The sequence below is a fragment of the Rosa rugosa genome, chromosome 1 (genome assembly GCF_958449725.1).
Source record: "Rosa rugosa chromosome 1, drRosRugo1.1, whole genome shotgun sequence".
Classification (NCBI taxonomy): Eukaryota; Viridiplantae; Streptophyta; class Magnoliopsida; order Rosales; family Rosaceae; genus Rosa; species Rosa rugosa.
In genome coordinates, this window is record NC_084820.1 from 14,107,156 (window position 1) to 14,131,576 (window position 24,421).

The following is a 24,421-nucleotide window of genomic DNA, read 5'->3' on the forward strand; positions in this document are numbered from 1 at the left end:
TATAAAGCTAGAGAAACGTAATAATTACTTCCTACTTGAAAAAAGAAAAGAAAAAAATAACCATCTCCTTTTTGTTTAATCTTTGATATTGTTTTTCTAAGAAAACAAACAAAGTTCAAATCTGAAACAAAGCTCCCTGCGCACTCAATTCATTCAAACTCCACCAATTCAAAGCCAAATCACACACACAGTAAGACCTAGATTCCAGAAACCAAGCCAGCATTTCAAAGATCTAAAATGAAATCACGAACCAGAAAACCCCACACAATTCACTCACCTTTAGAATTCTCAAAGCTTCAGAATAATTGTCTTCTTCAGGGAACGCATATATCCCCAAATCTCCACCCATCTCCACCCATTAGATTGGTTATTTACACCAGGGGGAATGGGCATTGAATAAAAAAGAATGTCTCATCAAGTTTATAATATGACATTTGGAGTTGAGAAGAAATAAGCAAATCAAACGAAAAGAAAATAAACAAATCACCTGAGGGATAAGTTTCTGCATAAGTTGGAATTTTGCAAGGAGGAAATCCAAAACATATAGGACCCAAGTATTATGCATCGACCAGTTGTTGTAAAAATAATCATTTAGCTTAGATTCAAGAAACTACTTCCCCATAACATGAACTCAGCAGTTACACACAGAACATAAGTTCAGGTGATTTCAAACACTGATCTTCATCTTAACTCAAGCCCAATATATTATAATAAACAAACTTCTACATAGCTTACGAAGGTCATCCAAGAAATTAAGGTTCAGGCTTGGACTCAATCACAGTATGTTCCTGCCCCCAGAAAGCCATAGAGAAAATGGAGAACATATCACTGTTTAGATTCAAAGAAAAGGACTTATACCTATAACTTTATAAAATCAATACTGCATTAATATAAGTACTTTGTTATTTAGCTAACCAACCATAAGCTGTGAAGTAATCAATCAGGAACCTGTCTATTATCATTGAACTGTTTATTTTGTCATCCCTCATAGTGTCCATTATCTCTTTAATATAATATAGCAATTTTATCCTCAATTTCCAGAATAACAAGATAGGGAAAAAAATTTCAACAACAAACTTCAACATGTTACCTTCAAACTGATACGGACAAGCCTAGTAAGGCCATAAGAGCGAGCAAAGATCAATAGCACATTTACATCCCTACATATTCTGTCGAGCTTCACCATTGAATCTTCCATCAGTTGATCATGCAATTAACAAAAGGCAGTCAAAGATATTGCTTTAACAAGTGCGGTAATAGAAATTAAGAAATATGATTAAACAACAAGAGGAATTAAAAACCGATATTTCAATACATACTCTATCTAGTGCATGATAAGAAATAAAACCATTGGAAGTGAACAAATAAAACTAAAGCAAACCTCTATCCAAAAACAGTAAGAGATAAGTATAGAGTAAAACTATGCAGGTTTTACAATAAAGAATAGCGTGCAAAGCATATGAGTAACCAAACTGATCCATACACATACAATAAGGCAGATGCTAACAATCAAAACCAATTCAAACCAGGAATGAAACACTAAATTAAACAAAAAGAGGACAAACAATAGAAGACAATGCATCCACAATCTACTTTCGCAACGAAAACTCAATTGCAGCAACACTACTCCATACCTGAGTGGCCACAACCAAGGTAAACTGAGAAAAGAAGGAGGGTTGGTCTGAATCAAAGTCTCTGGATATTCCTCTATAAACTTAGCCTTAACAGCATCATTGAGCTCCTGAAGAAATTGACACACACATTTCGCCTTGGATTGCCCGACGCTCGATTCATTAACTACAAAAAAACCCAAAAGCAATTCCACACTGAGAGGGGAAAAAAAAAGGCACTCACAAGTAGCAGCAAAAACACACCGATTCAGAATCCAAGTTAAAAGCCAAACCTTTTCAATGAGTTTGTAACTTTCAAAGCATTCAGTGCATTTAAGTCATCACCCATTTAAATTATCCACAGAAAAAGACAAGATTTTTCAGGAAATAAAGAGTAAAAAAAAAAATGTATAGCAAAATGAGCTCAGCTATGCTTTCATCATGAAATCTTTCTGGACCCATGCACTTTTACAAGCGTAAACCCCTCAAAATACGATACCATAGATAACACAGTTCGAAGTTCCCTCAACAAAAGCGCAAAAATTTCCCAAAATCAATCACAAACAATGAGAAGAATCGAGAGAGAGCAAACCAGATATGCAGAATGCCCAGAAAGCTTAGAACATGAATGCCCAGAAAGCTCGAATGTAGCCCACAAAGCTTCGGTAGATGAAACACAAATGCTTGGAGGCAAAATAAGAAACAAAATCAGATCAGTGAATTAAGGACTCACAAATCCTTCGAAGACATGCATTGAACAAATTCGTCAATTACCTATGACAAAAAGCTCAAATTTACTCCAAAACCCCGACCTCCATCTCTGATTCCCTTCACCGTCTTCGAGCAGAGGAGCTGATCCGAGGCAGAAAAGGGGGAGGACGAGGCGGGTCGGGTTGTGATTGTACGTAGCCGGAGAATGAAGACGAGGAGGAGGGTTGTGGTAGGAGGAGGAGAACGAAGAGGACGATGGTTTTTGTCGGAGGGGGAGAACGAAGAGGTTGATTCTCTTCACCGTCTTTGAGCAGAGGAGCTGGTCCGAGGAGGAAAAGGAGGAGGACGAGGAGGGTCGGATTATGATTGTAGCCAGAGAACGGAGACGAGGAGGAGGGTTGTGGTCGGAGGCGGAGGCGGGGAGCGAAGAGGATGGTTTTTGTAGGAGGCGGAGAATGAAGGAGAAAAGGGAGGTTTGGTCGAATAGTGTTAGGGCAAGCTGAAGTCAATGTTAGTCCAAATATGTCTAAGTGTGGGAATGAGTTTTTCCTCCCCCGCGCTTCTTTAAAAAATTTTAACTTAGCCGCTCCGCGTTTTTTTGAAAATTCAAACAAAAGTTTTGTCACCGGCTAATTTCAAAACCGATGTCAGTTATATGCATACAAATCGGTTTTTGAGGAATCGATGTTAATGACATTGTTTTACATCGCGTGTATTTCTCACCGATGTAATTGTCATGATGTCTATGAGCATAATTCTAGTAGTGGTTGTTTGTTGGTGGTAATCTTTTCTAGGTTCGGAGTTTTGCCCCACTGGATTTTATCCGAGCAATGTTTTAATGAGACCACCTTTGGATTAGGTTTGAGAAGAAGTGAAGATATTTTTCCACTTCTTACGATTTTTTGTTATAAGTATGTATTTTCGTGAAGATTACAGACAATACAGCTAGTTAGTAGTGAGTGTACTTTTATTTCCTCACTTTCATATTAAGCTTTGCATTGTCATTATTGAGTCACCTGTACTTATATCCCATGTAATTGTAGCTCATATTCTCATTTGAATAAAACTTTCACTTTCATCTCAAAAAAAAAAAAAATATCGGATTGACTCCAAAGTCCAACCCTCCCGATCGCACCACGCTTCAAAGGTCCGGGTTTTTTTTTTTTAATCTGACCCATTTCTTTTATGAGTGCTTCTATTCATACCTCCAAGTTTTGTATTTGAACCTCCTCTTCTAAATTTTGACAATAAAATTCTAATTTTACCCTTGTTTTTTTCTTTCATCGATTCATTCTCTCTTTCCTTCTTTCTATCCACTTCTTTCATCTCAGTACGCATTACTTAATTGGCCTAACTATAGTAACATTGGATCACATGAATTAAACCTTGAAATACTAAAGCCCCTTCTTATAATCCAGAATAGATGTATGCATAATTATTGTTCGATGCATGTAGGAAGATGACCAGATCCGAAATTGCATTATGTATAGCTAGCACACTACAACCAAATAACCATCTAGATTCGGAATATAGAGATGAATGACAGAGAGAGTTATTGGGTTTCAATCATCCAGAATATAGATTCTGAGCTTTGGTATATAACTAGCATTCGTGCCCGCGCGTTGCTGCGGGTTTTGGAAGAAAATGTGCAAGTCTTGAAGGATAGAGAATTTATTTTGGAAGAAAATGTGCAAGTCTTAAAGGACAGAGAATTTAGTTCGAAACTAACATAGATCTTGCTTGACTAACATTACCATTAATATAGATGTTCGCGTAATGTTCAAATATATATTACAACTGCTGTTAAAACAGCTTATCAAAAATATATTGTCCTAGGCTAACCTAGTTACAATCGTTGCTTCATTTGGGTACCAAAAAGAGATGTCGATGTCTACCAAAAGTGACATTAGTTGCTGAGAAGTTGTTAGCCTAGTGATGATTAGCTGTGGAGGTTGTCCAAAAAGCTGCTTCCTCCATTTGTATTTACACAAAAAGTCACACCATACATTTTAGATTATGGAAAAAAAAAAAACTACACAATACTTTTACTCATCTAAAGAAACCGACAAACCAATATTGCAGTTCATATCAATTCTTTTACCAAGGCTATTGAAACATCAATGCGTGGAAAACTAAAACTAAGGTAATTAACTGTTCAAATATTAGGATCAATACTTAATGTCTTTTGTGTACATGAAACACATTAAGTCAAATATATACCTGAATTGCAGAAAATTAAACTATCCGACAGCACACTGTTCCCAAAATCTGTAAAATAAAACAGGAACAATTGAAACTTTATAACTACAGTTACCATAGTTGCAGATACCATAAACTCAATGTAGAAAAACAACACAATACAATGAAAGCAAATGAAACCATTGGCTGACCTAACAAAAATTCAAGGTTCATACCTGAATAAGAATAAAAGATGGAGACAACGATAAACAGCAGACCAAGGAACAGTGGCACTGCAATGATACGTACACTTTTTTGCATAAAATCTGTAAAAAGCGAACAAAACTGCAACAAAATTATCAAATTAATCATATAACTCTTTACTGTTACATTTCTGTAGCCAGTTTCTTACTTCCGTTTTACTTTTTGATAAAACGTATTACTAAACAGTTCACATATGAATTAAAGAAGCAAGAGAATTACCAAGTTGATCACCTCTGGTGACAAAAGTTGATTCAATGGTTCAAGTATAGCTGATAATACAAACAGTAAATTTATCAGTTAGTTATGTATAAAGTAAATACAAAAAAGAAAACAGCAATGAACTCATTTGGTATATAATAGTGATAACCTGATAGGGAACACTTTAAGACATATAATAAGTGTATATGCATTATAATGTAGTTTCAAAATAGGCTAACACCTTAGAAAAGTAAATGATTGTCCACATTATGTACTAAATTCATCAAAGAAAAGAATTTTATCATAAACATCTGGCAAGTTTATAAATATGCTCATAGTCAATAGTTTTAAATAGTCTGCATATTGCTGTTACAACATTCAGTTTTGAATTGGCAGTACTAAAAGACAAAGTTTCTCAGTTCTGAATATTAGTAACTAAAAGTTATATGTACTTTCCGTTAAAGAGCACATACTGTTATATTGAAAAGACAAAGAAAACAAATTGTTGGGGGTTCTGCAAGATACTTAATTGTCGTATTTGATCCATTTAAATATATCAAAATATATTTGATATAGCAAATTTTAAATATATCAAAATTTAATTATATTTGATCCATTTAGTCGTATTTGATCAAAATCCAGAACACTTAATTGTCTAAACTTAGTTGTATAGTAAATAATGCAAGCTACAAAAATAGTCAATCTAAATCTGTCATAAGGCTGGGTTCTTAATTGGCTTTCATTAAACAACACCCCAAAATAAACCCAAACCAATTCCTCCAATAAATGTTTATGGCAATTCAAAAGTTGCAGCTCAAGGAATACCAGCTAAATCACTGACTGCATTATCTCAAACCAATTTAAAGGAAGCAGAAGTGATTAGACATGTTATCTCAAACCAATTAGAAGGAAGCAGAAGTGAATAGTTATGTTATTTCTAACCAAAATACATACAGGGACCTGCTATTAAGAATCTCAAATTGATCAAGTCACACACATATACACAATTTCACGCAGAGTACTATAGTTTCACTTACAAACCAACACAATTGTTTTGTTTTGAGTAAGAGCTCTCTCTCTCTCTCTCGTACTTATTTCGTCTCTTCTCTTTCTCTGCACTGGGCGAACAACAAAATCCGAAAAGAAACTTTAAACTTTAAAACTCACTGTAAAAAATAACTAACAGTTAAAGGTTTTCACTTATTTTCTTCATGTCTCATCTCTGACTAATTAGTACATATGAGTTTTTTTTTTTTCATTTGGCTGCCTACAATTCAATAGGATGGAAAGGCTAAGTTTCAAAAGCAGCAGCACTCAAGCCAAAGTCATGGGCACTTTAGTATCAATATCAGGTGCATTGGTAGTAGTTCTCTTTATGGGTCCAATTATTCCATCCACTACAGCAGGAAAAAATTGGGTAAAAGGTGGCCTATTACTCACTGTTGGGTTCCTTATGTTCTCGACCTGGTCTATCCTTCAAGTGCTTGCAACCTGCCCATTTCTACTCAAGTATACATATGCAGAAAATACCATGAGGACGACGTCATCATGTGCATTATGCTGTTCTCAATAAAGACTAATGTATTTACATGTATTTATACTGAAGCAACAAACAGTTAACATATATACGTAAACAGCACCATCAAAAATGATCCCAACACCCAGGAAAATTAAAAACCTTCACTCTAGACATCCAACTCTCCACACTGTTCCATTTAGTTCCAAGCAATAAAGCATTAAATTCTTCAATACCCAATTCAAGCTTCAAAATTTCATACTACTCTGTTCTATCAGCAACAAAACACACCCAATATCCAAATAACACACAACAACAGCAAAACACATCACATCAAATCGTGAAAACAAAAAATAAGAACACCCAAAAAGCTAAAAGAATTGAACCTGAAGAATTAACTCCAAATTGGTAGAGATCCTGAGTAACATAACAGGGAGCCTCCTGGATAATATTCCCACTCTCAAACCGCTCCATATCCTCCTACACTCTTTTAATAACAATATCCAACCAGGAACACAAAAACAGAGAAGAACCCAGTAGCTAAAATTCTCAATGCTTATCAAGGGTTGAATCCCAGAAAGAAAAATTTAAATATAATAAGCAAAAACCCTTCAAGATGAAATCGTAGACCACCCTCAACTTTAACTCCCTAGGAGGACAATACTGACAATGTTAGTTGAATCTCAACATAAAATCCAACATACAATCACACTTGACATGCAGAACACAATTCACCTCCAAGGCACCCTATGCATTTCAAAATGTACCGACCCAATCCCAAAACATAATCAGACACTATTGAATCGCTATTTGCCCGGGTTCCTTATTCTTTTCAAATTAAAATCAACCAGAGCTGGTTATAGAGATAGAAAACAATTGTGGGTAGTGTGATTTCTAGCAAAGACCAACATGCAGACTCATCAAGCGGCCAATTTTATACAGTCCAGTTAAAATATGATTGGAGTAGAGTGAATATACCTTTTTCAATTTTTTTCTAAACTGAAAATGTAACAGACATAGTTATAGAGGTGGAAAACAATCATGGGCACTGTGATCGCTAGCAAAGATCAACATGCAGATTCATCAAGTACCCAATCTGATATAGTCGAATAAAAATATAGGCCAGGTAGAGTGAATATACCTTTTGAACAGCTGAAAATTTCAAAATTCAGAAGCTCGTCGAAACAGAAGCTTCATTGTAGCGATGTTGACGGAGAAAAAAACAAATGAGCTCGATTACGCGCGCATTGGTCTAGTTTGTTTTGGATTCCTTCATGCAGAATCAAATCTAATGGCTTAATACAATCATTCAATTCCTCTCCCATTTCCTCCAGAATCGCCTTCCTTCTCCCCCAAATCAGTCACACACCCAGAAATCTGTCACAAATCAGACACATACCCAACAATCCTTCACAGAAACCCAACAAATAAGTGCTAAATCGAACAGAATGACGACATGCAGAACCCATCGCATGTCGAGAACAGATGCGCAGACCTCAACCAGTTCAACACCTTTTATACCCAAGTCAAACAGAACACCGTAATTAGGCCAACAAAGGAAGGGTAAAATCGTCATTTCCAGTACCGGCTCGGCTTGAGCCAGCACTGTTACTAAGCCGATGAACAGTTAACTGAGAATTAGTATATAGTAAATGTTATCACCATCCAGTAGAGCAAAATACTAATAACAATGATATATGTTCATTAACCATTGTGGGATAGATCAGATTTACTGTAACAAAAAAAAAAACATATAGAGAATAAAATAGGAATTAAAAATATTTAAAAATTGAGAAAGATCTATATATTAATTTTGGATGTATGAATAGCTTTTATTTATCTTCAACTTTTTACTTAAACCCCCAGACCAAGAAAAAGAAGTTAAACCCCAAAATGATGCACCTCGTAAAACCCCTCCGCCCCCATCTCCGCCATCTACGGTTGGCCCACTTCAAGGCCCCAAAGCCGCCGGAATCCCCTCCGAAGCCGCCAAACCCTCCCCAGAAGCCCGAAACCTTCACCCTCCACGACCACACGTGGCAGGACCCCTACAGCTGGATGTCCAAGCTCAACGACAAGGTCGCCATGCGACACATGGACATGTACATGGAACAGGAAGACAAGTACACCGAAGCTGTCATGTACGGCACCGACCGCCTCCAGAGCAAGCTCCAGTCCGAGATGGCCTCCCGCTTATCCTTCGACCTCTCCACTCCTCCCCTCAAATTCGGACCATGGTACGGAACCGTAATAATGGTCTCAATTTCGTCCTTTTTTTAACGTTGTTGACAAAGTTTGGTGCTTTTGCTAAGGTTGTACTACCGGCGCGTGGAGGATGGTAAGCAGTTTCCGGTGCTGTGTCGTCGACTCGCGAGTTTACACGACGAGTTCATTTCTCTTAAGTCGCCTTCTGCTGGGTTTGATTTTACTTCCGGGAAGAGAATTGAGCAGAAGCTGATTGATTACAATCAAGAAGCTCAGAGATTTGGAGGTAAATTTTGCTTCTTTTTTACTGTTTTAACCAAAAAAAAAAAGTTACTTTCTTTTAGTGTTTTTTGGGTTCTAGTTTGGTTTGATTCTGTGTAGGTTATGCATATGAGGAATTATCGGAAGTTTCGCCGGATCATCGGTTTATTGCTTATACAATGTATGATAAAGACAAGGACTTGTTTAGGTTGTCTGTTAGGAACTTGAATTCTGGTGCATTGTGTAGTAAGCCTCAAGCGGAGCGTGTTTCGAATTTGGCTTGGGCCAAAGACGGGCAGGCGTTGCTTTATGTTGTTACTGATCAGAACAAGCGGCCGTATAGGTTGGTAATGTGTGAAGTTTACAATGCATGTTTGGTTTTTTTGGTTTATGATGATGCAATTGTGGTAACTTTGGTGTTTTCTCAAGCAGGATATATTGTAGCATGATTGGATCGACTGATGAGGACGTTTTGGTTTTTGAAGAATCGGATAATAATGTGTTTGTCCACATTAGACACACGAAGGATTTCTGGTTTGTGACTGTAAATACCTTCTCTACCGCGTCTTCCAAGGTATTGCTTTGAAGATGACTTTTGTGGTCTGCTAAAATGTGAATTTTGGTTGAAGGGATGTAGTAGTTGTGACATCTTTTTAGGTCTTTTTGATAAATGCAGCTGATCCATTGTCGGGGCTGAACTTAGTTTGGCAGTGTGAAGGTATAGCGCATTGCGTACTTGAGCATCACCAAGGATATCTTTTTCTGTTTACAGATGCTGCCAAAGGAGGGCAGTCAGTTGATAACCATTATCTCCTCCGTAGTCCTGTGGATTCTTCGAGCAGTCCAAGAATATGGGAGGTCTGTGGCTTAACCATGTGTGTTTTCTTTTTCGATTAATCTTTCCTGTTTGCATTTCGAACTTTAATTTCTTGTTTTTCTATTTAGTTTGTCATTCCGTGCTTTAGATGTGCTCTATAGCTCATTTGTCTTTTCTGTTCCTAAATCAGTATATGGCTCTGAAATTGATACTGTGTTTATTAGATTTCATATCAAGTTTGACCTTTTCTGCTTTTATCTGCATGACTTTCTGTGTTCAATCTCAAATTGATGATTATTCTCACATAATGTTGTTGTCATGTATACTGCAGGATGTATTCGTCAGTGACCCAGACTGGGTTGTTGAGGATGTGGATTTCAGTCATACACACTTGCTACTTAATATAAGGGAAGGGCGAAACTTTAGACTTTGTTCTGTTGCTTTACCTTTGCCTGCTGGGAAGGTAGGTTAACAATACCAACTTCTTTAGGGTATGTGTTCATCATGCCATCATGAATTGACGACAACAATTTCATTATGAAAGTGTTTGACATATGGGCCTTGACTTATAATTCACATCCCTTTTCTTACTTTATGTTGTAACAGGGACCAGTTCATCTAAAAGAGCTTCACCCACAATTCTTGCCTCTTCCAAAATATGTTTCTCAAATTTCACCTGGACCAAATTATGACTACCATTCATCAAAGATGCGCTTTACAATATCGTCACCTGTGGTATGTGAGTTACTCTCTTCTTCCAAAGATTGTGCGGCATTGTTCTTTAGCCAGATGCCTTGATAATGGGTTATAGCAAAAAAACTGTGGATATACTTTTCATACTGTACTTTGTGCCCCTAAGTTGGTTCTTGCGGTCTTTGCCGAACAACTGATCTTGAATTTTTGAATGTCTGCCCAGCTTGATTTTGATTCATTATTTAGTAGAAGCAGAAGATTTTCAACTTAAGTCCATTAACGTGCTTCATTCAGTGTCATGACTCCTGAACTTCTATCATCCAAAATTTGAAAGAAAGTATGAGGCTTCATAATTTTTCTACACATTTGTTTTGCATCGTCTGCATGTTTATTCTGTTTCTTGAAACAGTGGATTATATATATACCCATTTCTGAGTTCTCTTGCAGATGCCAGATGCTGTTGTTGATTATGACCTGTCAAATGGAAACTGGAAGATCATTCAACAGCAGAATATTCTTCATGAAAGAACAAAGGTTTTGTATGGAACAGCTTCTTCAGCAAGCATCAGCGAGAAAACCTTAAATACAGATAATTTGAATTCTGCAAATGAAGTCAGCCCTGATGATCAGCAGTTGTGGAATGATCTTTCTGAGTTTTATACTTGTGAACAGCATAATGTCTCTTCTTATGATGGAGTCTTGGTTCCATTGACTGTTGTATACTCTCGCAAAAACAAGAAAGAGGATCAGAACCCTGGATTGCTTCATGTGCATGGAGCTTATGGTGAGCTACTCGATAAAAGGTGGCGCAGTGAGTTGAAAAGCCTTCTTGATCGTGGTTGGATGGTTGCCTATGCTGATGTTAGGTCTGATTTGTGTTAAATACTACCAAGTTACGTTTAGCTTAGTTGCAATTTACTTAATAAATTTGATGCTGCCACTTAACGGGGATTCTTTTGTAAACTGTATTTCTAGAGGTGGAGGCGGTGGAGGTAAGAAGTGGCATCATGATGGAAGATGTACAAAGAAGATTAATTCCATCAAGGATTTTATAGCCTGTGCCAATTTCCTTGTTGACAAAGAAATTGTCCATGAAAAAAAGCTTGCTGCTTCAGGTTATAGTGCTGGAGGACTTGTAGTTGCTTCAGCCATCAATCAATGCCCACATTTGTTTACTGCTGCAGTTTTGAAGGTAAATATGGATCTTCATGTCCGTTGTTGATATGCTTGCTTTGGTTAAATGGATTTTTGCTCTATACAGTTTTTTTTTTTTTTTTTTTGGTATCTCAGCTTGAAGAGAACCGCATCATATTCTTTGACAATTTTAATGGGAAACTACTTATATTTTGAAAAAAGAGAAACAGCACCATAAAAGGGAAACATTGAAAGTTGCCATTTGCAAATATGTCTGTCTGTCTGTAAGGAGGCAGTACAATCTTAAGTAAATGAGTACTCATGCTGAATCTTACATATCTTAAGTTGCTATTTTCGCATGTGTTAGGTTCCATTTTTAGATGCAACGAGCACTCTTCTCTATCCCATTATACCGCTCACAGCTGTTGACTATGAAGAGTTTGGATACCCTGGGGACATTAATGATTTTCATGCTATACGTGACTATTCTCCATATGACAATATTCAGAAGGATGTTCTCTATCCAGCTGTATTGATATCCTCATCTTTCAATACACGGTAATTTTTGCTTCCCTTTATGTTAGTCTTTCAACTGCTACTTCCAGCCAGCAAATGAAAAGAGTTGGCTGGGTGTTTATGATCTTTATGTTTGACATGCTTCAGTTTTGGAGTGTGGGAAGCTGCAAAATGGGTTGCACGAGTTCGTGAACTTACAGTTTACGACCCAAAGCGTCCAATACTGCTTAATTTGACAACAGACATAGTAGAGGAAAACAGGTACCTCCAGTGCAAGGAATCGGCACTAGAGACTACATTTCTTATAAAGGCAATGGAATCGTAGAGACTGCAGTTTTTACTCACTACTGAATCTGTTGGTCAGCAACACAGAAGCTAGCTGTTGGCAGGAGCATTTTTTTGGTCCATGAATTTAGACCCTCAAATTATGTAGGGTTGTTTAGTTTGTCCTCGTTTAGTTTTGCATGCTTCACACGTGCCGAACTAAAACTTGAACCTCAAACGGATCTTCATTTCCTTTGCCAAAAAAAAAAAAAAAAAAACGGATTTTCATTTCAAATGTGGCTCCTAATATCATATCCCAATATTTGGGAGTCCTAATCTCCAAACTAATTATATATTTTCTCAAATTTAAAAATTTACTATTTGTTGATTGATTTCAACCGCCAAAATGTTAAACATAACCTCCATCCTCTTGTATTTCTAACTGCGCCTCATTAGTTATTATTATGGTTGGATTTTTTTTTTTTTTGGATAGGGAAATTGTAGTTGGATGTTGCTTTCAACTATTTTTGAATATTTGTAATTGATTGGTTTGTTGGTTGATTAATAAAAGGGGGAAATGTTGGTATGGATGATATCTTTGTCTTCCTATGTCACAACATTAATTATTGATTTGGAGAAGCTTTATGATTTTAATATCTTGCATGTATTATTTATTATAAATGGCACTATTTAATATTTTGGGTTACCATCTACCATCTACCATCTACTCCTCAACCAGCTCTAATTTATTAACTAATCATCACTGTCACAAGTCACCACCAACCTAGTTAAAAAGTTTCTATTAGAAGTTGCATCCCCAATAACCTACCTCCCCAGAATAGTTACTATAAAAAACTGTTCTTGTCAAATGGTAAACCACCATTGACTATTCTGTATCTGTTCTTTTAGTCAGATATTATAAATGATTTAGAAGATGCCTATAATTCTGGATTTGTTATTTGCTAGGTAGATGTTAAATTTTGTTTCTTTGCAAGGACAAAAGTCATCAGTACCAAATTACAAGAAACCATGAAATGTGACTATACCAGGATACATTGGGTCCCTTACCAAACCTCAAGAAAAGGGGCCCTCAGAATATTTACCACGAGCATCTCTTCAAGTCCTTCTACATTTTCCAGTGATTCTTCTACAAAAGATAAAACAAATTCAACCATGTATTGTACAAGAATCGTGTTTGAGTAGTGGCAAATTGTTCCAATATATTTCTGCTCTGTTTACCAATTGGCAGGATGATACATATATCTAAACCAACTCTACAAGAACCCTTATCTAGCAAAAAAAAAAAATGAACTCTACAAGGACCCAAAACGTGAAAACAAAATCACAGAGGTAAGACAACACGAACCAACAAATTTGTCTGCAGCCTCCACTGATGAGCTTTTCCAGCAAGAACAATAGAATCAAACCAGCAAGAGAACTAGATGCTGGGAGAGACCTCAGAATAATTTCCACATAAAATGGGAAATCTCTTTCTCAATTTGGGACAATGTCATTGATTTCAGATTTCGTCTCAGATTCTTCATCAACAGTAGACAGCCCGCCATCTCTGATAAAGGATGGATTCAGAAAATTTGCTACGAAAGCCCATAACTTGTAAACATCATCAAAGTTTGTGAGGAAACTCAGAGAAGCTGTCACTACCTCAACCCTTACAAACCTTCCCTTTTTATCATTCTTGGCATTTTCCATTGGTCTGCACAGGGTAGTATCTTGAAGATTCAGAGCCCCTTGTTGATGTCTCGAACTATCCATGATTCGTATGTGACTGAGGAAACCAATGCCAAGACAGATGCCATCTCTTTCAGCCAGCTTCTGAACTACTTCAGGATTTATAAGGCCTCCATTTTGGTCTTTCACATTGAAAGCCACTGCTGCACCCCTTTCATATTTTATTTTTGGGCCATAGATGTGAACCAGTGTAGTTCCATTGTCTCCGTCTGAACCAGGCAACCGTAATTGCAGCAATGAGGTTACAAGCCAATTAATCAAAAAGCGCAGACGGGAGGTGGTTTTATTGAGGCCCAATGTGTTAATCTGATCAAGATGCCGGCATATTATCTCAGGTTCTGTCCTGTCTCCATCTTGCCCATCAACATATTCCCCATCACTGCTGTAATCTTCATCCTCCAGACTAGTCACGGATATTTCTCCCGTCTCAAGAGTATGACTGACGGTATCTTTACTGTTATCTTCCATGCTAAAGGACACCCCTCTCCCCCTGTTAGGTGGTTCACTCTCTTCCAAACCAAAAAATCTACCATTAGCATATTTACTCCCCTCCCTTCTGCCCAACAACCTACTTTCACCTTCAGTTTCTCTTGTTATGGCGCAACCTCTTTTCTCTGTGCAGCTTTCCACAGTTGATGGCGAACCATTCGCTAGTCTATGATGCTGAGAAGTGGAAGTTGACTTTTCACATTCTTCCTCGATCTCCCTATCATGCAGATTGGAACCCTTTCTACAATTTTGTGAAGCTGGACTTGTTTCTGCAAAGCATTTCTCTTCAGTGACCTCCTTCACACAGTCCAGTTCCTGAGAAATTGATTGGACAGCAGCATCAAATGATAGCCCATTATTGTCATTGTGTGGCCCTGAGTTAACCTCTTTGTCATCATATACGGGGCTGCCGCACATCTTAGAGGTAGGTTTCGGAGGAAGTTTCTTATGATTCGTCCTGACGGACAACCAAAATGGCGGCGAAGGAGATGCAACTTTCTGTTTGTTGATCTGGCCTGAATGGTCAGATCCCATTGGGCTCTGACCCAAATCAATCCAAAATGAATTGTCTGATGACTCGTCTTCACTGAAAACTGGACTCCTCATCACCTCCCCTACTGAAATACTCTCAGCTTCTTCAAATATGGTGCTAGTTGCATCTCTGTCAGAGCTGTTATCCTGATCCATCTCAGTTTCAAATACATCCCTCACCTGATCAGACGTGTATACTCCAGAGAAGGCAGGCAATTTCGAACTCTGGCGAGTTTCCGGGGTTTTCTCACTATTTCCAGCTACTTCATCATCTTCACTTCCAGCCAACTTGTCCAGAATTTCTCCAGAATCACTCAAATACAACGGGTATTCAGGGGTAATCTTCACCATTCCTGACCCAGTAGACCCTGACCGACTTTGAAGGCAACTAATAACTGATTTCTTAATCAGTAGGCATCCAAATCCAGTAGGATCATACCCGAAAACCTTGTAAAACGAGGTGATGATAAAATCAGGCCTGAACAAGGACAACCCAAGTGAATCCATGTCCTTGGGACCCAATGACCCAGCATCAAGCAACACATGCCAATTATTCTGCTGTGCCAGTGCCATCCACTGGTAAGAATACTTGGCCCCCGTAACTCTAGACTGAACAGGAAACACAAAAAGACCCGTCGCAGAATCCTTCTTCCTCCTTTTCTTGTTTGAAATCTGCTTCCTCAAATCAGTTGAGCAGAGTTTCAAGTTGGGCCACTTAAACCAGGCACTCTGCACCTTTGCACCTTGCTCTCTAGCACTCTGAGCCATCCAATTCACAGATTGGCTCTCGTAATCAAACATGGTCAACAACTTCTTGTTTGTATGAAAAGGGTACGACTCAGCCAACAATCTAAAAGCAGACCCCCTACTCACAGTAAACACAAGACCATACTCATTCTCAGGAATGTTCAAATAATCCATAATCCTAGTCTTTATATCATGTTCAATAGTACATTTCTCAGCACCACCATAAAGAGCATAGTTATTCAAATTTGCAGTAATCTCAGACAAGCTAAAAGTAGAAGACTCCCAATAATGCAATGTCTGCATATACGAAAAAAGGCCAAATCCACAGTAGTCCAGGCATACCTTGGTTCCCAAATGTGAGTACTCATCAAACCTCAGCCGATCAATCTGCTCCGACGACATGAATTTCGGGTACATGGTGCAGAACTTAGCAAAGGCTTCATAGAGGTCAGGGATGTCCTCCTCAGACTCGAAAACACGCTCAGCTGCAAGAGCAGTGGCTCTCAGGAACTCTCTCTGGGCATTGAGCCTGGCAAGCGATCTGGACCGTCCAAGACCAAGACCCTGGTCTTGATCAAGGGTCTCAGACTCCATGTCCTGGGATTTGGACAGAGACCCATCTTCTGAAGCTTCCTCAAGAGCTTCCCTGAGCTTGTTTTCATGAAGCTTTCGAAGAATTGAAGGGTTTGAATCCGACCCATTTCTTCTTTTGCTGCTCTTCTTCTCCATGAGCAGAGCAGCACAGTGAGATAGGGGCTTCCATAGTGAAAAATGCATGAAAGCTTATGAAAAATTCAATCTTGGAGAAAACCCAGAAGAGAAAACTGGCTCAGAGCACAAGAACAACCCAAAGGCTTCACCTTTATCCCATCAACTACAAAACCCTAATTTGATCTTTCCCCAAAATCAAAGAAACCCAATTGGCCAATTCTGGATTTCATTAAAGAAAGCAACTTTACCCAAAAACCAAAACCCCCATCAAAAGAAACAGATGGCTCTATCAATTTCCAGGTCAAAACCCCACCCAAGAATTTCACTTTCACCAAAAAGAAACCCCCTATTCCACACCAAGCGTCAACTCTGTGACTGAAGCACAATAGATAGAAAAGAAAAAGCAAACCCACCAAAAAAGCATTTACTGTGCCTCAAGTAAAATCCAAAACATACTGATGTTGATTTTAGCAATCCAATATTTATCTCTGCCTCTCTCTGTTTTTGACCAATGATAAAAATTCTATCACACTACAATCTTGCACACCAATCCCTTCTTAACAAACACAGAGAAAGGACATTGACTTTCAGAAACCCAATGCTGGGTTAGGTTTTTGTCTTTACCATAAAATTATTTTAGGTTTATCAGACCAAAATATAAGTTATTTTATTTTTTTTCTTTCCAAGTCTTAATAAATCCATGGTAATCAGGTGGCCTATTTGGAGTGGGACCTTGGAAGCCACTTTCCACTGGAAAGTCAAAGAATCAGTTGGCTTTGTCCATGGCAGCTATAACATAGTTCAAAATTGAAACCCCCCCCTCCAATTTTTTCCTTTATTCCAGTCTCAGATTAACTTTTGCTATTAACTGCTTCTTAGTACTAACTATTAAGAGTAGCTTCACTAAAGGTAATATATTCCCTGCCAAATTCCTTATCTAACCATTTACTTTTGTCCATAAAAAATAAAAGCTTTGGTTTTTGCCTCCACATTTTTCTAAATTTTTGGTTACTCAGCATCTGTTCTTTTTGCAAAATTTGCTGCTTGCTTTGCTTAAACGGAGTTTTCTCCTTCCAATTTGGGGATGGTCTTTGCCTCCTCATTTTCTAAAGTTTTTGTGTCATTTTGGTTTCTCAGCATCTGTTCTTTTTGCAAAGGTTTCTACTTGCTTTGCTTAAATGGAGTTTCCTCCTTCCAATTTGGGGTGTACTCAAGTCTTTTTGGTTTCTCAAAGTCTACTTGTTAGGGTAAAAGAAGCAGCATTGGTAAATAACGGGAACTGATACATTGGAAATTGGTATGTGGAGATATTACAGGACCATGTTTTTCATTGTTCTTAAAATTGTTAGTTTTTCACTAAATTCATGGATGTGATAAGGGTTAGGTTGATTTAACAACAGACATAGTCCAGGAAACCACTGTCACCAACCACCAAGTACAAGTCTTGATCAATAGAAGTTAGCTCCCCAAATTGAGTTCTTTTCAATACATAATTTGAAGTCAAGCCAGTAACAACCCTTCTGTGTAATATTTTAGTTGCAGATTAGGTGTCTTTTAAACAAATATCAAGTTTAAACAAGAGGGATGCAATGCAGTGAGTAGATATATATCCCCTGCAGACTTCAAGAAAAGAGAAGCTCAAGCTTTTTTAAAGCAGAAAATATACACAAGCCAAAAGAAAAGCACATTGATGCATGAAAAGTTCAAATGCTAATGAGAATGGCCCATTAATGATTCTCATAACAAGAAAAAGTATCCTCATGCATTCAAATCATACCAACTTTAATTGCTTCTCCTTTTTGTAGTTTGATGACAAGCATATTATTCTGTTTATATCAGACTCTTGTTATTACCGGGATATACTTATTCTCAGGGGATCTCATTGGTTAACCTATGGCAAATTCATCATGCATCTTGAGACAGTGAAAAACCAAAAGTGGGAAACTTCTGAATTTTAATTACAAGAAATGAACTACAACATGTATTTTGCAAGAGCAGAATGCGAGTAACAGGAGTCATTCCAAGGTAATTCTGCTTTTGCTCTACCATTTGTCAAGATGATACAAATTTCTAAACAAACTCTACAAGAACCCAAAAGGTGAAAAAGGAAAATACAGAGCTATAATAAACATGAATCAACAAATTCATCCACCTGAGTCTTTTGAACAAGAACAAAAGAATCCAAACATCAAAAGCTTTCTGTCCTTTTGGCTCTGAAATCATCTGCACATACATCCCGGCAAGACCTCCAAATAATTTTCCACTTCGAATTAAAATAAAAAGAATTCTCAGATCGGAACAGAATCAGTGACAGATGTTTCAGATTTTATCTCAGATTCCTCTTCAACAGTAGACAGCCCACCCTCTCTGATAAAGGCTGGATTTAGAAACTTCGCCACAAAAGCCCATAACTTGTAAACATCCTCAAAGTTGGTGAGAAAACCCAGAGAAGCTGTTACAACCTCAACCCGCACGAACCCACCTTTTTTATCCTTTCTGCCATTTTCCATTGGCCTGCACAGCGTTGTATCTTGAAGTTGCACAGCCCCATGTTGCTGTCTTGGGCCATCTAGAATTCTTATGTGATTGAGAAAACCAATGCCAAGAGAGATGCCTTCTTTTTCAGCCAGCTTCTGAACAACTTCTGGGTTGATTAGCCCTCTATTTCGGTCTCTCAAATTGAAAGCAACAGCTGCACCCCTCTCGTATTTTATTTTTGGGCCATATATGTGTACCAGAGTCCTTCTGTTGTCTCCATCAGAACCAGGCAACCTTAATTGCAGCAACGAGGTCACAAGCCAATTAATCAAAAATCGTAGTCGAGAGGTGGTCTTGTTGAGTCCCAACATATTAACATGATCAATATGCCGGCATGTTATCTCAGCTTCCCTCCTGTCCCAGTCTTGTCCATCAGCATATTCCCCATCACTGGTGTAGTCTTCATCTTCCAGACTAGCTGCAGATATTTCTCCGGTCTCAAAATTTTGGCTTGCATGATCTTTATGGTTATCTTCTATGCTAAAGGATACCCTTCTCCCCCTGTTTGATGACTCATTCTCTTCCACACCAAAAAGTCTACCATTAGTGAATCTACTCCCCTCTCTTCTCCCTAACAACCTAAACTCACCTTCAGTTTCTCTTCTTATGGCGCTCTCTCTTATCTCTGCACAACTTGCAGCGGTTGACCCATTCTCTAGTCTATGATGCCGAGAAGTAGGAGTTGAATCATTGTGACAAAAACCATTCATTGTAGAGTTCAACACCGTCCCATTAGGCAATGAATTGCTGCTGCCGCATTCTTCCTGGATCTCTCTATTATGATCAGAACCACTTTTGCCATTTTGTGAGATGGAGCCTGTCTGTGCAAATTGTTCTTCTTCAGGAACCTCCTTGACAGAGTCCAATTCCATAGAAACTGATAAGATAGCAGCGTCAAATGACAGCACATGGGAGTCATCATGTGTCCCCGAGTTTATCTCTTTGTCATCATAGATGGGGCTGCCATATATCTTAGAAGAAGGTTTTGGGGATTGTTGCTTATGATTCTTCCGGCCAAGAAACCAAAAAGGAGGCAAAGGAGAGGAAATCTTCTGTTTGTAAATCTGGCTTCCATTTTCGGAACCCATTGGGCTCTGACCCAAATCAATCCAAATGGAATTATCCGATGACTCATCTTCACTGAAAACAGGGCTCTTCATCATCTCCCCTACTGACATACTCTCTGCTTCTTCAAATATGGTGGTACTTGTTACATCTATGACAGAGCTGTTATCATGATCCATCTCAGTCTCAAAAACATCCCTCACCTGAGCAGATGTGTATGCTCCAGAGAAGGCAGGCATCTGTGATCCCTGGCGAGCATCAGAACTTTTTTCACCATCCCCAGCTACTTCATCATCTTCAGTTCCAGTCAACTTATCCAGACCATCTACAGAATCACTCAAATACATTGGGTATTCAGGGGTAATTTTCACCATACCAGAACCAGTAGACCCTGAGTGACTTTGAAGGCATCCTATTACAGATTTCTTAATCAAAAGGCACCCAAATCCAGTGGGATCAAACCCAAAAACCCTGTAAAATGATGTGACAATAAAATCAGGCCTGAATAAGGACAACCCAAGTGAATCCATGTCCTTGGGACCCAATGACCCAGCATCAAGCATGACATGCCAATTGTTCTGCTGCGCCAGTGCCATCCACTGGTAAGAATACTTGGCCCCGGTAACTCTGGACTGAACCGGAAACACAAAAAGACCAGTTGCGGAATCCTTCTTCCTCTTCTTCTTGCTCGAAATCTGCTTTCTCAAATCAGTGGAGCAGAGTTTCAAGGTTGGCCACTTAAACCAGGCACTGTACACCTTTGCACCTTTCTCTCTGGCACTCTGAGCCATCCAATTCACAGATTGACTTTCGTAATCAAACATGGTTAACAACCTTTTGTTTGTATGAAAAGGGTATGATTCAGCCAACAATCTAAAAGCAGACCCTCTACTCACAGTAAACACGAGACCATACTCGTTCTCAGGAATGTTCAAATAATCCATAATCCTAGTCTTTATATCATGTTCCACAGTTCCTTTCTCAGCACCACCATAAAGAGCATGATTATTCAAATTTGCAGTAATCTCAGACAAGCTAAATGTAGAAGATTCCCAATAATGCAATGTCTGAAGGTACGAAAAAAGACCAAATCCACAGTAGTCTAGGCATACCTTTGGGGTTAAATGTGCGTACTCATCCTTCCTCAGCTGATCAATCTTCTCCGAAGACTTGTACTTTGGGTACATAGTGAGGAACTTAGAGAGCGCTTCATTGAACTCAGGGATGTCATCCTCAGACTCGAAATAGCGCTCAGCTGCAAGAGCAGTGGCTCTGAGGAACTCTCTCTGGGCATGGAGCCTAGCAAGCGATCTGGACCGTCCAAGACCTTCATCCTGGTTTGTCTCAGCTTCAATATCCTGGGACTTAAATAGTGATCCATCTTCTGATGCTTCCTCCAGAGCTTCCCTGAGCTTGTTCTCCTGAAGCTTTCGGAGAATTGATGTCGATTTCCTGATGTCAAGGGTCGAATCCGAGCCATCTTTCTTCTTGCTGCTGCTGCTCTTCTTGTCCATAAGCAGAGCAGCACACTGATATAGGGGCTTCCATATTGAAAAATGCATGAAACCCTGTGAACTAGAACTCAATCTAGTCGAAAACCCACAAAGGGATGAATTGGCTCACAGAAAAGCAGCAAAACTGGTTTGGGGTTTTATACCATCAAACATGTAGAAACCCAAATTCAGCTTCAAACCCTAAGATCAAAGAAACCCAACTCTGAATTCCAATTCAAAGTCAGAAAGGAACAAACTTTAAGTTTCAATGGTCAAATTGGGCCACAAAGGAAGCAGCTTTATCCCCAAAAAAAAATCAAAAACCCCTAATCTCAGTGAAGCATTGGAACAATTTACAGGTCAAAACCCACCCAGAATTTCACTCAGAAAAAGAAACCCAATTTGCACAAAACGTCAACAAAGGGAATTATTCTGGGAAAAAAATTCCAGCAAAAAAAAGATAGAGAAAGAAAGAAAGGGTCAAACCCTAGGAACCCAGATCCCACTTCAGAAAAGGAAAAGTATTGAAAATCCAATCAATCAATGTAGAATTTTCAATAAATGAAGAATCAATACTGTACACACACAATTTAGAGCTCAATGAAAAAGCTCATTCATTCTCTCTCTCTCTCTCTTCTGAATCTTAGTGATTCCACAGCAGCAGCTATAGCTGGTTTTGGCCTTTGACTCTATCTATATTTCTTCTCTCTCTAGTCTCTACAGAGAGAAAGAACATTGACTTTCGCAAAACCAAACGTAAAAATGATGTTTATTTTTTATTTATGTTTCTTTTTTTTTTTTTTTCTTTTTTTTTAGCTTCCCAAATTGCTAATCAATCAGATTTTGCTGTATAGGTGGTGGGATCCGCAGAGGCCACTTTCCTCCATTGGTCACGGCTTCAAAGTCAAATTATCAGCTGGCTTTGCATAAAAGCTGATTTCTGTCCAACTAGGCAGCTACTACTTGTTTCATTCTCTAATTTTTTATTTTTTTTTTTATCTCAAATTGAACTCTCAATGTTGGGTTTGAAACAAGAAGACAATTACTTGTCAAGTTTTTTTTTGTTCTTTGTGGAGGTAATTGGAATTTTGGAGCTTGTTTAGTAGATGTAACCAGCTTTATCTTGAATGAAAAGCAATTGAAACCACTATAGGGTGCATTTCACGCAAGCTTAAAGAGTACATTTTGCAGGAGATCATCAAGTCCCCAATGAACCAAGCAACGAGTCATCCCATTGTTTGTGATCTTCGGTCTATGACATTAATGTATCGTAACTAGTGTTTTAGTAATTTATTCTACAAGATCATTAAAACTTGATATATCTATGACCTATGTTTCGTGTATTTTGTTTCTTCAACTGAGTTTATATTCATTTCAATACGAACGTGTTACATTTTTAGTGACTAATATGTTATAGTTCAATGTTTATATCGTAATACATTATAACTGTGGTTGAATTGAAATGATTGCAGTTTTTTTTCCCAAAAACAAAGAAAATAAAAAAGGAGATTTTTTTTTTTTAGCTGTAACATAAAAAAGGATATTGCTCCTCTTGAGATGATTGATTTCTAGGTTACTTTTTAGTCTTAAATTTTTAAAGAGATTTTAAGCTTTCACTACTTTAGGTAGTCTCCAAACACTTAAAAAGGCGTGTCTTCCACTTTGGAAAGAATAGGGTATATGTCCGTCTTTGTTTGGTTGTTTGAGATGCGAGTCCATCTTGCATGCAAAGAAAATCTTGGAATATAGATGAGATCAAGTTGTTTGCAAATTGTATCCTTTTAAGTTTTAAGCAAGATAACTAGCATATTCTCTAATCGAAATACAAGTTAAATAAGCATATATCTATGTCCACTACCATAAGATGACATCTTAGTCAACTCTCATATCAATCAAACAAATTAAAAAAAGATTTCATTTGTTTCATAAAAAAATTAGCAAGAGTTCTAAGCTGCCTTTGGTTCCATTGTTTAATGTTAAATGGATGTTAACACAACTCTCGATTATACAAATATAATCTCTATTGATGTCCAGTACGTGGTTCAACACATTGTTTTCAATTAAAAACACAAACTCATTAGTAAACCCTTAATTTGTTGTTTTGTAACTTCATTATCTAACTTATCCTTGCATAGATTACTAATACATAAAAGACTTCCTTTGCCCTAATTAATTGAAGAAATGAGTTATATATAGAGAAAAATTCAGCTACCGTCCCCAAACTATTCTGTCAAGGCCAATTTGATATCCGAACTCTCAAAAGTATCATCAATATGATACCCAAAGACCTAAATTGGCATCAACGTGATACTTCCGTCTAAAATTTCTGACGGCGCCGTTTGTGTTGTTGACGTGGCAAGCACCTGGGTCCAAAAAAAAAGGTGAAATGAACCATTTACCCAAATCGAGCAATTGACAGTGTGTGGGAGAAGCCAAAGGTACCAAGTACCAGCTGCCAAGTCTTTTTCTTGATCTAATTGTGCTCAAATGCTATATGGGTTGGTTTTGCTTTTTTGGTTTATGCTGGGTTTGTTTTTAGTTCTTGTATACATGAATTCATAGTTATATGTTGCTTTGACCTTGTGATTGTGATTTTGATCGGAGTATCTGATATCTGTTGTTACTGACATGACGGTGGCGGTGGAGGAAGATGACGCTGAGGTTGTGGCGGTGGAGGAGGGCGTTTGATGAACGGAGGTTCTATTAGCGAATGGGTGACGGTCTTTGCGAA

At 38.1% G+C, this 24,421-nt stretch overlaps 4 protein-coding genes and 1 long non-coding RNA gene across 9 annotated transcripts; 1 reads left to right on the forward strand and 4 right to left on the reverse strand.

Annotated features, from left to right (window-relative positions):
- Positions 1 to 1,037: 1,037 nt before the first annotated feature.
- LOC133741065 (uncharacterized) lies at positions 1,038 to 2,295 on the reverse strand. The gene is made up of 3 exons (XR_009861596.1): positions 2,203 to 2,295; positions 1,635 to 1,797; positions 1,038 to 1,191 (listed from the first exon to the last, which is right to left on the reverse strand). It is a non-coding gene; the product is annotated as an uncharacterized LOC133741065 (long non-coding RNA).
- Positions 2,296 to 3,997: 1,702 nt separating this feature from the next.
- Positions 3,998 to 7,984, reverse strand: LOC133719795 (uncharacterized). 5 transcript variants are annotated; one of them, XR_009851478.1, is made up of 5 exons: positions 7,619 to 7,984; positions 4,983 to 5,032; positions 4,736 to 4,825; positions 4,542 to 4,589; positions 3,998 to 4,292 (listed from the first exon to the last, which is right to left on the reverse strand). XR_009851478.1 is itself a non-coding variant. In XM_062145969.1 (5 exons), exons 1-5 carry the CDS (start codon positions 6,949 to 6,951, stop codon positions 4,251 to 4,253), a joined length of 330 nt encoding a protein of 109 aa, XP_062001953.1. In that variant the 5' UTR covers positions 6,952 to 7,611; the 3' UTR covers positions 3,998 to 4,250. The 5 variants fall into 5 exon arrangements, 3 of the variants coding, with proteins under 3 accessions (XP_062001953.1, XP_062001973.1, XP_062001961.1); XM_062145969.1 differs by lacking the exon at positions 7,619 to 7,984 and adding an exon at positions 6,864 to 7,611 and having other exon boundaries at positions 3,998 to 4,285; positions 4,736 to 4,844; XM_062145989.1 differs by lacking the exon at positions 7,619 to 7,984 and adding an exon at positions 6,864 to 7,611 and having other exon boundaries at positions 3,998 to 4,288; positions 4,736 to 4,844.
- A 353-nt stretch (positions 7,985 to 8,337) lies between these two features.
- On the forward strand, positions 8,338 to 12,619 carry LOC133719816 (uncharacterized). The gene is made up of 11 exons (XM_062145994.1): positions 8,338 to 8,714; positions 8,790 to 8,968; positions 9,064 to 9,286; positions 9,376 to 9,517; positions 9,601 to 9,801; positions 10,092 to 10,223; positions 10,367 to 10,495; positions 10,901 to 11,319; positions 11,429 to 11,645; positions 11,955 to 12,145; positions 12,251 to 12,619. Exons 1-11 carry the CDS (start codon positions 8,371 to 8,373, stop codon positions 12,426 to 12,428), a joined length of 2,355 nt encoding a protein of 784 aa, XP_062001978.1. The 5' UTR covers positions 8,338 to 8,370; the 3' UTR covers positions 12,429 to 12,619.
- Positions 12,620 to 13,543: 924 nt separating this feature from the next.
- On the reverse strand, positions 13,544 to 17,116 carry LOC133719823 (uncharacterized). Its single transcript, XM_062146008.1, has one exon. It carries the CDS (start codon positions 16,658 to 16,660, stop codon positions 13,862 to 13,864), a length of 2,799 nt encoding a protein of 932 aa, XP_062001992.1. The 5' UTR covers positions 16,661 to 17,116; the 3' UTR covers positions 13,544 to 13,861.
- Positions 17,117 to 18,517: 1,401 nt separating this feature from the next.
- LOC133719827 (uncharacterized) lies at positions 18,518 to 22,425 on the reverse strand. The gene has a single exon (XM_062146011.1). It carries the CDS (start codon positions 21,757 to 21,759, stop codon positions 18,883 to 18,885), a length of 2,877 nt encoding a protein of 958 aa, XP_062001995.1. The 5' UTR covers positions 21,760 to 22,425; the 3' UTR covers positions 18,518 to 18,882.
- Positions 22,426 to 24,421: the final 1,996 nt, after the last annotated feature.

Bases quoted from the DNA above. Each gene is read 5' to 3' on its own strand.
- LOC133719816 (XM_062145994.1), top strand. From the start codon at position 8,371: ATGATGCACCTCGTAAAACCCCTCCGCCCCCATCTCCGCCATCTACGG. The intron at 10,496-10,900 runs GTATGTGAGTTA...GTTCTCTTGCAG, and splicing joins TTACAATATCGTCACCTGTG to ATGCCAGATGCTGTTGTTGA. The intron at 11,320-11,428 runs GTCTGATTTGTG...CTGTATTTCTAG, and splicing joins GTTGCCTATGCTGATGTTAG to AGGTGGAGGCGGTGGAGGTA.
- LOC133719795 (XM_062145989.1), bottom strand. From the start codon at position 6,951: ATGGAGCGGTTTGAGAGTGGGAATATTATCCAGGAGGCTCCCTGTTAT. The intron at 5,033-6,863 runs GTTCAATTCTTT...TTGTATTATCAG, and splicing joins ATTTGGAGTTAATTCTTCAG to CTATACTTGAACCATTGAAT. The intron at 4,289-4,541 runs GTATATATTTGA...AAATGGAGGAAG, and splicing joins TTTAATTTTCTGCAATTCAG to CAGCTTTTTGGACAACCTCC.
- LOC133719823 (XM_062146008.1), bottom strand. From the start codon at position 16,660: ATGCATTTTTCACTATGGAAGCCCCTATCTCACTGTGCTGCTCTGCTC.
- LOC133719827 (XM_062146011.1), bottom strand. From the start codon at position 21,759: ATGCATTTTTCAATATGGAAGCCCCTATATCAGTGTGCTGCTCTGCTT.